This window comes from Ambystoma mexicanum, chromosome 1p (genome assembly GCF_040938575.1).
Source record: "Ambystoma mexicanum isolate Mex_15411 chromosome 1p, UKY_AmexF1_1, whole genome shotgun sequence".
Classification (NCBI taxonomy): domain Eukaryota; kingdom Metazoa; phylum Chordata; class Amphibia; order Caudata; family Ambystomatidae; genus Ambystoma; species Ambystoma mexicanum.
The window spans coordinates 110135764-110148630 of record NC_090921.1 but is presented as its reverse complement, the minus strand read 5'-3'; the positions used below and the strand labels follow the sequence as shown (position 1 = coordinate 110148630).

The 12867-nt window shown below is 49.4% G+C and overlaps 1 protein-coding gene across 2 annotated transcripts in view; it reads left to right on the top strand.

Annotated features, from left to right (window-relative positions):
• The window catches only part of TMEM102 (transmembrane protein 102), a 95080-nt gene extending 85437 nt beyond the window's left edge, over nucleotides 1-9643 (top strand). For both annotated transcript variants that reach the window (XM_069644448.1, XM_069644457.1), the window contains exon 3: nucleotides 4811-9643. In XM_069644448.1, the coding sequence (XP_069500549.1) occupies nucleotides 4811-6069 (1259 nt within the window). In that variant the 3' untranslated portion in view covers nucleotides 6070-9643. The remainder of the gene's footprint in view (nucleotides 1-4810) is intronic.
• Nucleotides 9644-12867: the final 3224 nt, after the last annotated feature.

The window sequence follows — 12867 nt, the reverse complement described above, 5'->3', positions numbered from 1 at the left end:
TCTCACCCATGTTCTTAATGTCAACTTTGAGCTCTGCATGTAACCCATCGCTATCTCCATCCCGTGCCTGCGACTTCATGGTCTCGCCTCTGATCCTAGCCTGTGTTTTTTTTTTCTCTTTCTTTGTCCCTTGCTTCTGTGCCTGTGTCACTCTTTCCCTCGCCTGTGTGCCTCTGACAAAGAGCCAGGAGGACAAGTCCAGCAAGCACACAGACCTGAACTACTCTCGCCTGCATCACAGGGTAGCTAATCCTAAGCCTGGTGACCTATTGTGTTCAGGTCATCCCTTTAGCAAGTTTAGAATGCTCATGACACAGCTGCAGTTCTGATCAATTTGGAAGTAGGTGTTCAACCCACTTATGGCCTAGATGGCCATCTTCAGAGCAGTGTGGAAGACCTTGTGTGGTGGACTTGAGTGCGGCCTACCAGCAGGAGCTACTTCTACCCATTGACCCTCAGTTCAGCATCACTGCAAACTGCAAGCAGTGATCTGGGCCTTGTTTCCCCAGTGGTTCTATATTTTTCTGGAGTAAGCAGGCAGGCGCGCGCCTTCATGAGCAGCCAAGGTTCTGGTACAATCAAGTCTTGTGCTTTCTTGAGCATCTGCTGTGCCCGGCCCTTGAGTTGGACTACCATTTCTAGATGCTGCTTTTAATTTTTTTAAAGGCTGTATCATATGGGTTTTAGATTTGTTATTAATCGTCTTTTTATTAATGGCTAACATTTATGGGAAGTATCTTTGAGACAATTTACCATCCTAGTGTCGCATCATGTTGCATCAACACATAGCATCACATGATCTGTGCAGTTAATGTTTTGCATTCGCTTCTCAGTAATAAAATTACCGGCCAAGGCCCAATCTAAGAAAGGCCCTTATTCATATGGGCACTCTAACATGTAGCATGCCATCTAGGGCCACAATGTATAGAGCACTTACTAAAGTCCCTCACCAATAAATCAATAATCAGTCCCCGCCCCCCAGTTATTGGCGAATGGTTCACATTGCTTAATCACCCCAAGGCTAGAAAGCAATGTATACACAAGCACTGCCCTGTGAGACAAAGAGCAAAAGTCTTGCATGCTAACTTGCATACCCTCGCTGCTTTGCTCCTGTGGGCTCTGAACTGAAGGTGAACTACTTGTGATGGTTACTAGGTGGCGCTGTGGCATGGCTCAAATGGCTCATTCTACTTTCGCACAATAGTTATCCAGATAATCTTGAATTCAAACCTGAGTGTCTGGTTCCCAATAATTCACTGCTGTAGAAACAGCTATTCTAGTAAGAATGGTTTGACAGCTCTGTCCCTACAAAGAGTGAAATGTGCCTATTTATCTGGACATTAACTTGAAAAATACCTTAGATCATTCCTTTTCATTTATTATTGCACATGTAGTATTTGGGTGGGATGCTTTTTAAGTAGTCGCAGCAACGCGCCTTGTGAGCCGGTACCTGCAGGTCAGTGCATTTCCTAGCAGGCATATAGACTCCGGTCTTCACCCAGGGGCCGCTCCTTGCAGAGCGCAAGCAACGAAGGCAAATATGCAACATGCAGATTCTGGTGCAGAATTCTTTCTGTGCTTAATCTGCTGTACCTTTCTTGGATCCAGGTGTGGCAATGAGTGTGAGAATTGAATTCAATCCCATTGGCTCTTGGCGCACACCTCCTCCTGGATAACATCTGAGTTTTGCAGCAGAAATGGCCTGTACTCCTATATTGGTAGTCTTCATGGCATTTAGTATGCATGTCCAGCTAAAGAAGGCCACAATACTGCTCTCTTGCATAAGGATTCCCCCCACCCTGGTAGCTCTGGGTTGGATAGCGGTGTGACAAACTCCTCCTCTGACACGCCTTGGACCGCTGCTATTCAGATTCGACTCCTTTAAAACACTGCAGGTCTTCACACTTGCAAGGAAACCGTCCAGTTTGCAGATTGTGGCGCCTAATGGATTTTAGGACTCCGACCTCCTCCTTGGTATGTGCTGTTGACAAGCAAATGAATTCTCCTCCTGACATTGCTTTAGACCAGGCCTGCGCCATTGTGCATCTCTGCGTCGCGTGGGGAACTAGGCTAGTGTACAGGTGTTCCGTGGGAAGTGAACGGAGGGGCAGGGGTCTACTTAGGAATGGTATACTAATTGTTCCTTAAAGTCCACAAAATAATCTGAAATCCCATCAGTTTCCGCTACTCTGCCCCTGATGAAAGTCTGGTGTATTTAATTTGGAGATGGGGACAGGAACATGTAGGAAAAGTGTTTACACAAATGGGAATATTGTAAATGCTGTTTTACCGCTGCTTGTGTTGTGGGATTAATTGTTTAATTTATGTCAAAGAGCACCATTGTTTATTTGCTGTTTTATGTGATTTTCTTTTTTTACTTTTGCCTATTAGATTATTTTGATGTCTATTTATTAGACTTAAGTAGTTTCTTGCATAGCGCAATTAATTCAAATGCTTTTAAATATGTATTGTGGTATGTCACATGCTATTTGGTCCATTTTTTGAGGACTTATCATATTGTTAACGGAGTAATCGGGCACAGACACTAGGTTGTTCAACAAGCTTCTTTTCTCTTCTTTATACTAATATGGGTACCCATGCCGTATCTTACATCACAGTACCACCCAAAGCCGGCTCCTTCCATCAGTGGCAAGGATAAGAACCCAGGAGAACTGTACAGCACCTGGCTGCTATTCAACACCTCTGGCGCATATGTCTGACTGGGATCCAAAGAAAGATTTATTATTGGGACCGGTCAGGTCCGTTTCGGTGAGGGGCTATAGCCTCCACCCTCCACAGGTGCACATGGGGTTACCAGACATTTGGTCGAAAAAAATTGGTCGACCAGACAAATGGTCGAACCAATTTGGTCGAAAACCAAATGGTCGAATTTTTTTATTTTTTATTTTCACCCCTTTTTTTATTTTTTTGGGGGGGGGTCCCCCCAACCCCCTTTTTTTCTCTAAAAATCCCTTTTTTTAAAAAATGAAAACCCAAAAAATAAATATATAAATAATTAAAAAAAAAATCGACCATTTGGTTTTCGACCAAATTGCGTCGACCAAATGTCATTCGACCAGTTTTCAGTCGACCAAATGACTGGACACCCCATAATGTGCATGTACATGACCACACTACACCAGCGTCAATTCCCTCCCCTCCCCCTTCTAGAAATAATCCTACTGTTTGATGTTCCGACCACAGGGGTCCAACAGTTCTAAGGCCCGTATGGAGGCTGATTAAACCATCACTCGCTGAACAAGACAAAGATAATCACGCTGTCCTCACTTTAGACTAATCATCAGATGTGGGCAGGTGACCACCACATTAACCGTGAAATACAAAGTTCTGGCCACTTTAACCTACTGTCTACTTACGCCTCTGACTAAACCAGGATAGGTCCACACACATTCCAAGCATGGACAAAATGGACTACATTACATATGAATACAGATCTGTGAAGTTTTTATTGATGTATTTAGGCCTTTTCACATTCTATTTTTAATTGTACATAACCTGTTCTGTGTGCATTAGACAAAGTAGGAGTCCTATTCGTTTGCTATGCCTGTGTACATGTAAAAACAGAGATTTCTCTGTTTTCGTTCACTATGTCTGAGTTTCTTATGTCTTTTGTTAACGAAAAAATTGAGGACACAAATGGTGCCTCTCGACAGCGCTCAAGGGAAAAAAAATGAAAAATAATTAAAGACCACGTTGAAGGAGGAAAATAATAGTATCACTCCTGCACATTGTGCTTGATAAAAGGTTAAAGGAGTATGCTTTTTTCTTGCTGAGATGCAGAGTGAACAGCCACTGATGGGCTCTTTCAAAAAGATGCACGCCTGCTTCAGAAGGAATTAATCAATTAGGGCACAAACCGAGTGGGACATAAAAGCAGCTGCTGGATAGAAGGCATCACCCAGTAAGAAGCTGTTCTCTAGGGCACAAGGAGTTAGTTCAAAGCATGTTGCTAATCTAATTTCTGCTTGAGATGATATCTTCTTTATGTGTTCAAATACTCCTTATAAGAGTTCCCAAAGGCTCAGGGTTAATGTCACATAGGTTTGTTTATCAGCCACCACTGTGCCTGGGGTTATATTTAGCTGTTGGTATCAAACTAGGCGGTCTCTTCTTTGCTACTGGTAGGAGCTTCATCGCTGCCAGCAATTCTGATCCCTGATTAATTGAGACTGACGGGAAAACACAAGGATGAAACCCTACAGCACAGGCAGCTGCCAGGACACCATTTGTCACTAATTAAAATCTTTTTTGTGTGTGGTCACTAGCCCAGAATAACCACACTGACCAGCTCCCCATCCCGCAGAAATGCACGCCTAGCTCTCGCATGAGATATCTTATCTCCGAGGCCGAGCTGATCATTACACGTGCACAGTCACATTCCCTGTATGTACCCCATCAACGCTTCCCATGCTGTGCATCCCTTCACCCGCCTGTCTTCCTGTGGTGCCATTTGCCTTGCCCTCTGCTCCACAGACTATGGTCTGAGTTTCCTTGGCTGGGGTAATCTGTGAAAATGCAGCTACGGCTGTGATTGGTGCAGTGTACGAGCTTAATAACATAACAAGCCAAACGTGTGCATGCAGGTGACCTCTCTCCAGTCCCTTTTCCTTTGCCCTTCCTTTCAGCCAATCTTTTGCTGCTTTTATTCTTCTAATCCCTGCCTCTCGCTCCTTTCTTTCTCTCCTTTTCCCTTTTTGCCACATTCCCAATCCCCAAGCCATCGACTTCTCTATTGTTCTGTGTTGCACTCCTTCTCTTCATTGACCCATGCTCCTCTTTCTCTCGGCAGGCCTGGTACAGAAGATGGACCACAGACTCCCAGTTGCCAACGAGTACCTGCTCCTATCGGGCGGCATCCGTGAGGGCGTGCTGGACATGGAGCCGGACCAGCTGGGTGACTACGCCCGGGGTACAGACTACGATCTAGACTTCACCTTGCTTGTGCCAGCCCTGAAGCTGCACGATCGGAACCAGCCAGTCACCCTGGACATGCGGCAGTCTGCCCCCTGCCATACATGGCTCAGCTTGCACCTCTTTGATGCTTCCACGATTGACCGCTGGCGGGACCTTTGCTGCGAGGAAGGGTCTGACCCAGCAGGTGCTGGGGCCCTCTATTTCTCACCCACCAAGGTGGCAGGTTGGTTTTTTCAGTCTGTGGCCTCCGTCTTGGAGGAAATCCGTCAGAGTCCCAAGCGGGGTATGCCCAGAATGGTGCGAGCGGAACAGAATGGGCAGTTGACTACCGTTCTCCTCACTGCTGGCACAAGCCGCATCCTCTATGACCTTGTTCCGGTGGTTTCTTTCAAGGGTTGGCCAGCAGTGGCTCAGGGCTGGCTGACTGAAAACCATTTCTGGGATGGAAAAATCACTGAGGAGGAGGTAATTGGCGGCTTCTACCTGGTCCCGTCCTGTTCCCGCAGTGGCCTGGCAGAGCTTGAGTGGCGCCTGGCCTTCTCCCGCAGTGAAGTGCAGCTGAAAAAGTGCATCCCCACTCCTCTGCTGCAGGCCTTCCAGGCCTGCAAAGCCATCATTGTGAAACTGCTCTCCAGGCCCAGAGCCATCAGCCCCTACCATCTGCGAACCATTATGCTCTGGGCCTGCGACCGTCTTCCCACCAGCTACCTCCAGGAGCCGCAAAACGCAGCCCACTTTCTGCTGGGCCTCGTGGACGACCTGAACTACTGCTTGCTCAACAAGTGCTGCCCCAACTTCTTCCTCCCACAATGCAACATGTTTGAGCACCTTTCCGACGAGACCGCTATGCTACTGGCCCGCAAGCTGTCCTCCGTGCGGGCTGAGCCAGCTGAGCACCTCAGCACCGCTGTTGACCATGCCAAGGCAGCGGGCAAATTGCGTGGGGCGATGCTGCTGCCGGAGGTGACAGACCCAGCGGCCGAAGGGGAAGGACCCACGCAGGTGCAAGAAGATGGACTGACCAGACGGATCCAGCAGTTGGTGACGGAGAATCAGGGGAAGTCCATCTCGGTCTTCCTGAATCCAGATGATGTCACGAGGCCGCACTTCCGGATAAATGACAAGTTCTTCTGAGTTTGTCCTGGGGGTACTCGTTGTTGGTAATGGGGCAACAGCAACGACATCCCCCAAGCAAGCTTTTCTGTAATCTTGCCCATCTTTACCAAACGCCTCCGATAACAATTCTCATACACATTAGGGTGGTGTAAATCCGAAGAAGCACCTTGGCCTCCCTGTAGGCTGCACCTACTTGATGGTCCTTGCCTAATGTCTGCTTCAAGAGCACTGTTGCACCTTGCCAAGCCATCTGCGACCTACCACATGAACTTACCAAACTCCACAGTGCATGTCCTAGCACCATACTGTGCAGCGGATAAACCATTCGGGAGCTTATTGACCTGGCACCATTTTTTAGCAGTCTGGATGTGTTGTTAAAATCTCAGCGATCTGAGTTTTCTAATTGGCGCCAAAGAATTGATAGAATGTTTGCGATTTTGAAGAATCTGAAGAGTAGGATATTTATGCTACAAAGGATGTGTCCTAATTCTTGGAGTTGTGGTGGGGGAGGGGGTCCGAAAGGTCTATGCCTCCCCACCACCAAGTCTGATACCTCAGGGCAAGTGTTAATATTCAAACCTTGGCACTGGGGGTCGACGAAACCCCAAAGGTCCATGGGGTACATTATTCCAGAGGATAATTCCAAGACTAGTAGAGAAGGTCCTGGGTAGGAGACCAAGCTCTCTTCCAACTGTGGAGGTGCTCGTTGTGGCTGCTGTGTTTTCTTAACCCTAGGCGGGGTGGGCAGCGATTAGGAATATGTATGTTTTGCAACCAGCCAAAAGGGGTTATTTGGATTAGGAAAAGAAAACTGTATTGGGTATGCAAACAACCTTCAGTCTCGAGAGGGTCCACCGCAAGAGAAGACCACCTGTCCATATGGGAGAGGACATACCCGCCAATGGAATTGGAACCTGGTGACTGGATTAACATGAGTAACCTCTAACTCTCGAAAGGGGGGCAAATAGTATATTTTTAATTTATTTTTTAAGTGCAAACTTTAGTTTTGAGTCGCTGACACAAAACCAGAAACAATAGACCAGATGATGAATATAAAAACGTAACAAACGCATCGGCTAAATAACCGACCTCGCAATAATCATGATGGCTGATGACCTGGGAGCTAAAAGCATAGGCCCTAGCATTGCCCGGGTAACCTTGCCAAGCAACAGTGCTTACTAATTAGGATGGCACTGCCACAACAAAAGCTGTTGAAACTCCACTGTTAGGCCTCAACCACAAGGTTGGTCTGTTGCCAAGCACCACTGTCCGAGCAGCTTTGTTTTCAGAATACGAGAACAATATTCAGTGCCAATTGGTTGTTGTACATGGTTCAATGGGATTATAATGACCCTCCTTAGATCATGGTTGGTTTGTTTGACTCATTTTGAATGACCTTAGCCAACCTTTAGTTTCTTTGTCATGGGGGTGGGGAGCATCCACCATGCCTCCCCGTCTCACGCACCTCTGTAAACGACCCTCTAAGCACTCGCTCAGAATGAGTTGGCCCGATCTACCACAATCTAAAGAGGTTTGTTTTAAGAACTGCACACTGTTCAACACAACGGTGAGTTTATTGGATGCCAAAGCTATTTTTCACCACATCCATAGACTGTACCAGAGATGGGGTAACAGTCTGAGTGTTGAGGCTGACCCCGGGCAAGAGATTTTGGGAAGAGGGAGCTTGGTGGATTTTTGGGAAGGGTGTTGGTGTGGTGCTTTCAGAGAGCTTTGGGTGGAGAGCTCACAACACAAGCAGGCACTGCCCTCTGACTTGCAACTGAGCCCTCAACATTGGAAAGTGATCTTACGTCTGGGGAAATCAGCCATGATTGTGCTTGTTGACAATTCACAGGGTGGGCCGCAGGAGAAGGGAAGTAGCAAGGCATAAGTGTGGGGGGGTCAATGACTCTGCCATGCACCATTTTGCGGCAGTCTAAGTCTTTGACCCCCACCTGAGAGCTTTACTTTGAGATTCCTAGAGAAGGTTGGTCCATGTGCCAACATCCGGCTGTTCCATACCCCAGTACTTGAAAGCCCAGTAACTGAGCGGTCTATGCATAGACAGCCATACATGCTTACCCAAGTACAGACACACGCGGGAGGGTGCGGAGAGGTAACGCTACACAACCCGCTGCTGCTAAAGAAATGCACTTCTCCCTATCTCTGGGTCTTCTGACTCTTTCTGAAAGATGCAATAAGTTACTAATTAATGGGGCTCTCTGACGATGGCTGCCTGACTACAGGCTGGCCCCAGGGCTTGAGTGGGGGCTGTACTTGTGTGCACAGGCTGTTTATTGGGGTGGGCCTAAGCTACCACATCAGCAAAGTGGATCCGATTTTGGGCTCCATGTTGGTTCATATTAACTAGAATGTACAAGTAACCTCACAAGTTACATCCCACAGTTTAATGGGAAAGGCGCAGACTTCTAAACTTTTTTATAAATCATTAAATGCTACTTTTTGAATGGGTTCATCTAAGCTGAATCACCTAGCTTTAATATGACGGGTATCATTACAATAAAACCAGGTCTTTCTGGCATCCATGTGCACTAGATGCTGCTGTTAAATAACTCCTGTGACATAGGTTGCCTAGACACTCCTGCCCTAATGGGTTTGCGACCTCAGAGGTGCAGTACTAATGAGGTTGTCTAATTCCCCATCTACGCTGCGGACTCGCACTGCGGTAGCACATGCGGTGTGGTTGACTACCGTTCTAACTAGACTATAATGCGGACACTGTCCAGGACTAAACTATCCCTTTGGGGCTAGCTGAGTTCTGCTGGGACTTGACCAGGCTGGGCTGGTACCAACACTTTATACTAACAGGTTACTGCTGGCATCCATATAACAAAACTAGCACTGCAGCTTCGTGGAGGAACTAACATAACTGTGCTTAGTGCTGGCCTAAGCCATGTTGCTGACTGTCTAAGCAGTGATAACCGGTGGCACTGCAACACGCCAACAGCTGGGATTGTGGCTCCAGCTATCGATAGTCAGTTACTGACATGGCCTTGACTAGTCCCTACACTGTAGCCCAACTAGTTATCCTGGTTAGGTGTGCTGTGGGTAGCAATCTACAAAAATGGGCCTGATAATTCGGGGAGCTCCAGCATTCCTGTGTCAGGTGTGAGTAGATCATCCACTGATTTTCCCTTTCTTTATGGTTTGATTGTCTCCATACAAACACTGGACTACAAAGACCAGAATGCAAAGTAAATACAGGACTAATTGAGCTACTTACCCCATGCATTAGCCAACTTGACATTTCTATAAATGGAGGTTGGGCAGCACTACAGATATGCCTGCGGCAAGAACCATGATTTTACATTTAATAAAATAGCCCTTGCAGTTTGTCGATATAAGTCCTGTCGTTGAGGACAGCTCAGGGATAACCGTGTTTGTGTGTGGCCGTTGACACAACGTGCGTGTCTTGTCACTTGGAGCAGCCTCCTTGGCGCGCTCTTGCAGAGTCTATGCAGTCGCTTTTTCTACCATTTTCATTGTGGAGAATATTTTGTAAAAATTTAGATTTATTTTTGGTATGCTAATGTATTTGCAGATTATGGTTGATTAAAAGTGCTTTCCAATCCATTGCCTTCTGTGCTTTCATTGGGTGCGTTTAGAGAGCGTATGCGTGAGTGAGTTCATATTTTATAATTGCTTGCTTTGATACCAACTGCTGCACAACACTCATGGTTGGTGAGGCAGGGGTAGCTCAGGGGCCCATCGGTTGTCTTGGCAGCAAGACAACGTAGCGCAACACAGATTCGAAAACCTGATTCTACGCTTAGAAACCACTCTCTGGTATTAAGTGCGTTATAAAAGAACAGTTATAATGGTTAATGCTGGATTATGGACAGTGATGGATAAAGCAGGCATCACACCACTTGCCAGTGTGCAGAAACCTTGCTTATATAGCACTTTCAAACGGCCCAACAGTGGTGTAAAGCCCTTTCTCCAGCATGGGGTCTGGCATGGATTCACATGCTCGTGAATATTCCCCATCGTCAGGCCGGGAATCCTCTGTAAAAGAAAAAAGTTTCACTTTTCTTTATAAACTGTCTTTCTCCTATAAACCAATCACTGAGCTCTGGGTCATACTGCTCCCAGCCAATGACTGCCCTCTCCCTAAGCCCCTTCCCTGGCAGCCATCTTCAGATTTTTACTGCATGTCCAAGTGTTTGGAGTCCTTGTGTTTCATGTTTTTTGCTAAGAAAATCCTATTTCTCCAGCATGGGGTCTGGCATGGATTCACATGCTCATGAATATTCCCCGTCGTCAGACTGGGAATCCTCGGTAAAGAAAAAAATCAGTATCAGTTTAGTTTCTGATCTGTCTTTCCTAGTAGTAACCAATCACTGATCTCTGCGTCATACTGACCACAGCCAATGACTGCCCTCTACCTAAGCCCCGCCTCTGGCAGCCATCTTCAGATTTTTACCACACGTTCAAGTGTGGGAGTCCTCGTGCTTAGCTCTCGAGCTTTTACTGCGTGTTTCGCGCTTTTTCAGGTGAATTTTCACATTTTTTTGGGTTAATCGAGCCTCGAGCTCCACCGTTTCTACTCCCGTTAACGGCTACCCGTTGCGGGATTTTCCTACGCCCCTCAAGGGTGAAGATTTCATCGAATCAACTTCTTGGAGGATTCCAGAAGATTCGCGGCCTACTTCGAGATGGCCCAGGATGCGAGTTTGTCGCCCGGACCCAAGCTGTTTCGCAGCTGCCCTGGATGTGGGCTGCAGAATGTGTTTAAGGAAGACGAACATTCGCGATGCTCTACTGTCTTCATGGGGACAAGACTCATGTAGAGAAGGACTGCCAGTTCTGCAAGAACTTGTCGGAGCGGACCATGAGGGACCTTCGATCCCGTCTCGCAAGCTGGTTGGAGAAGGGCTCGACGAGTGAGAAGAAGAAAGGGTCCGAGCGGGCTTCTAAGTCCTGTGCGGGCACCCTAGCGACAGGGACCCAACACCAGGCCAAGCGCCGCGAGTCCGCTGGCGCCGAAAGGTCGGGCTCTTCGGTCGCCAGGCAGGGTGCACCTTCCCCGGCACCGTTGACCACGAGCCAACGCTCCCGTTCGGGGAAGAGAAAGTCCGAGACCCTGGGTAAGCTTCGAGAGAAGCCCCGTCCGATCTCAGAAGAGGGGGAGCGAGGCGTCGCCCCTCCCCCGAAGGAGAAGGCCCGGGACGCACCTAAGGTGGTGAAGGCCCCTACCCAGCAGGCGAAGGCCTCTATCGAGGCTATTGCAGCAACTCTTGCCAAGCCGGCAGAGACACTGCCAGCGGAGACTGCCTCCGGGACTAGAGTTTCCCTGCCACCAAGGAGGGAATCCTCTTTTCAGCCCATCGTCATGGCCGCCATGATGGAAGAAGCGAGGGGGGGGCACGGTGCCCTCCTCGAGTCAACCTCGGAGGAGGAACTGACCGAGGCCGTGAGGAACCTCGAAGTCCAATTCGAGAAGGTTCGATCCCGTCAGGAAGATCCTCGGGAGATAACCGAGGAGGACGACGATGGTGAGGAAGAGCGGCCTTCCCTTCCGGCGCAGCCGGATCCTAGGCCTCAGGATGGCTCGGCGGCCATTTTGTCTGCCATCCAGTCCTTATGCTCTGAGATAAGGACGAGATTCCCATGGCCCAGGCCGGAGGACCCGCAACCTGGCCTGTCGGGATGTCCTCAGAACAAACGACGGAGGACCCAACCCTCTCCTCCGCTCGCCCCCGTAAGGCCTACAGTTCCCTCCTCATCCTCCTACGAGTCGGGAGATGACGGTGCGTTGGGCTCGACGACGGGTTCTGAGGGTGACGACGACGGAACGGGTCTCCTGTCGCACGGGCCTCGCCGCCCGACGAGATTGGCTCATTCCACGCCATGATCGCCAGGGCGTCCGAATTGTTCCAGCTCTGCCCGGAGGAGCAGAAAAAGGAAGGTTTCCTCTATCAGCGCCGGGAGGCCAAGAGGAAGACGGTCATCGCGGTGCCCCTAATCGATGACATCTGGGAGGAGGGCGTGTCGGTTCTCAAAAACCCCTCCACGGCACCAGCCAAACGGGACCAGTACAAGAAGAAGTACCGGGTCCTCGAAACCGCTCCCCTGTGCCTCAGGGCCCAGCCAATGCCAGACTCGGTCGTCTCGGCGGCGGCGAAGAAGAAAGCGGCGGGGTCAGGAGCCTCGACGTCTAATTCCCCGCCGGACGGCGAGGGAAAGAAGTTGGACGCCATGGGGTGGCGGGTCATTTCGTCGGCGGCGACGACGATCAAAGCGGCCAACGCCCTGGCGATCGTGGCCCGTTACGACAGGGAGCTCTGGTTTAAGCTGGCCCCAATATTGGATGTCCTGCCGGACGACAAGAGGTCCGAGGCCCTGGAAATACTGCAAGAGGGCGAGGTGGCGTCGGACCACGCCATAACGGTGGCAACCGATATTGCCGATACCGGGTTCCGCCAGCTGGCAACAGTGTTTGCCTACGACGACGGGGTTGGCTCCGGGCGACCGTCTTTCGTCAGGATGTCCAGACCAGGGTGTTGGACATGCCGTTCGATGGCAGCAACTTGTTCGGGAAGGCGGTGGAAGAGTACCTCCAAGCCATAAAAATGGACACGGAGACGGCCCGCGCCCTAGGAGCCCTTCAGCAACGACGGCCCTTTCGGAGCTCCGGAGGCAGACATAGTGCCTCCAAGGGATCCAGCGGTGGCTCGTCGTCCTACCGCCAGGCGGCACGCTCCTCGTCTCAGGAGGCCTACAGGGGTCGCGGCAAGCAGGGAGCGCCTCGCCGCCGTCGGCAAGGTGGCCAGGGCGGTAAGGCCACCACCTCCA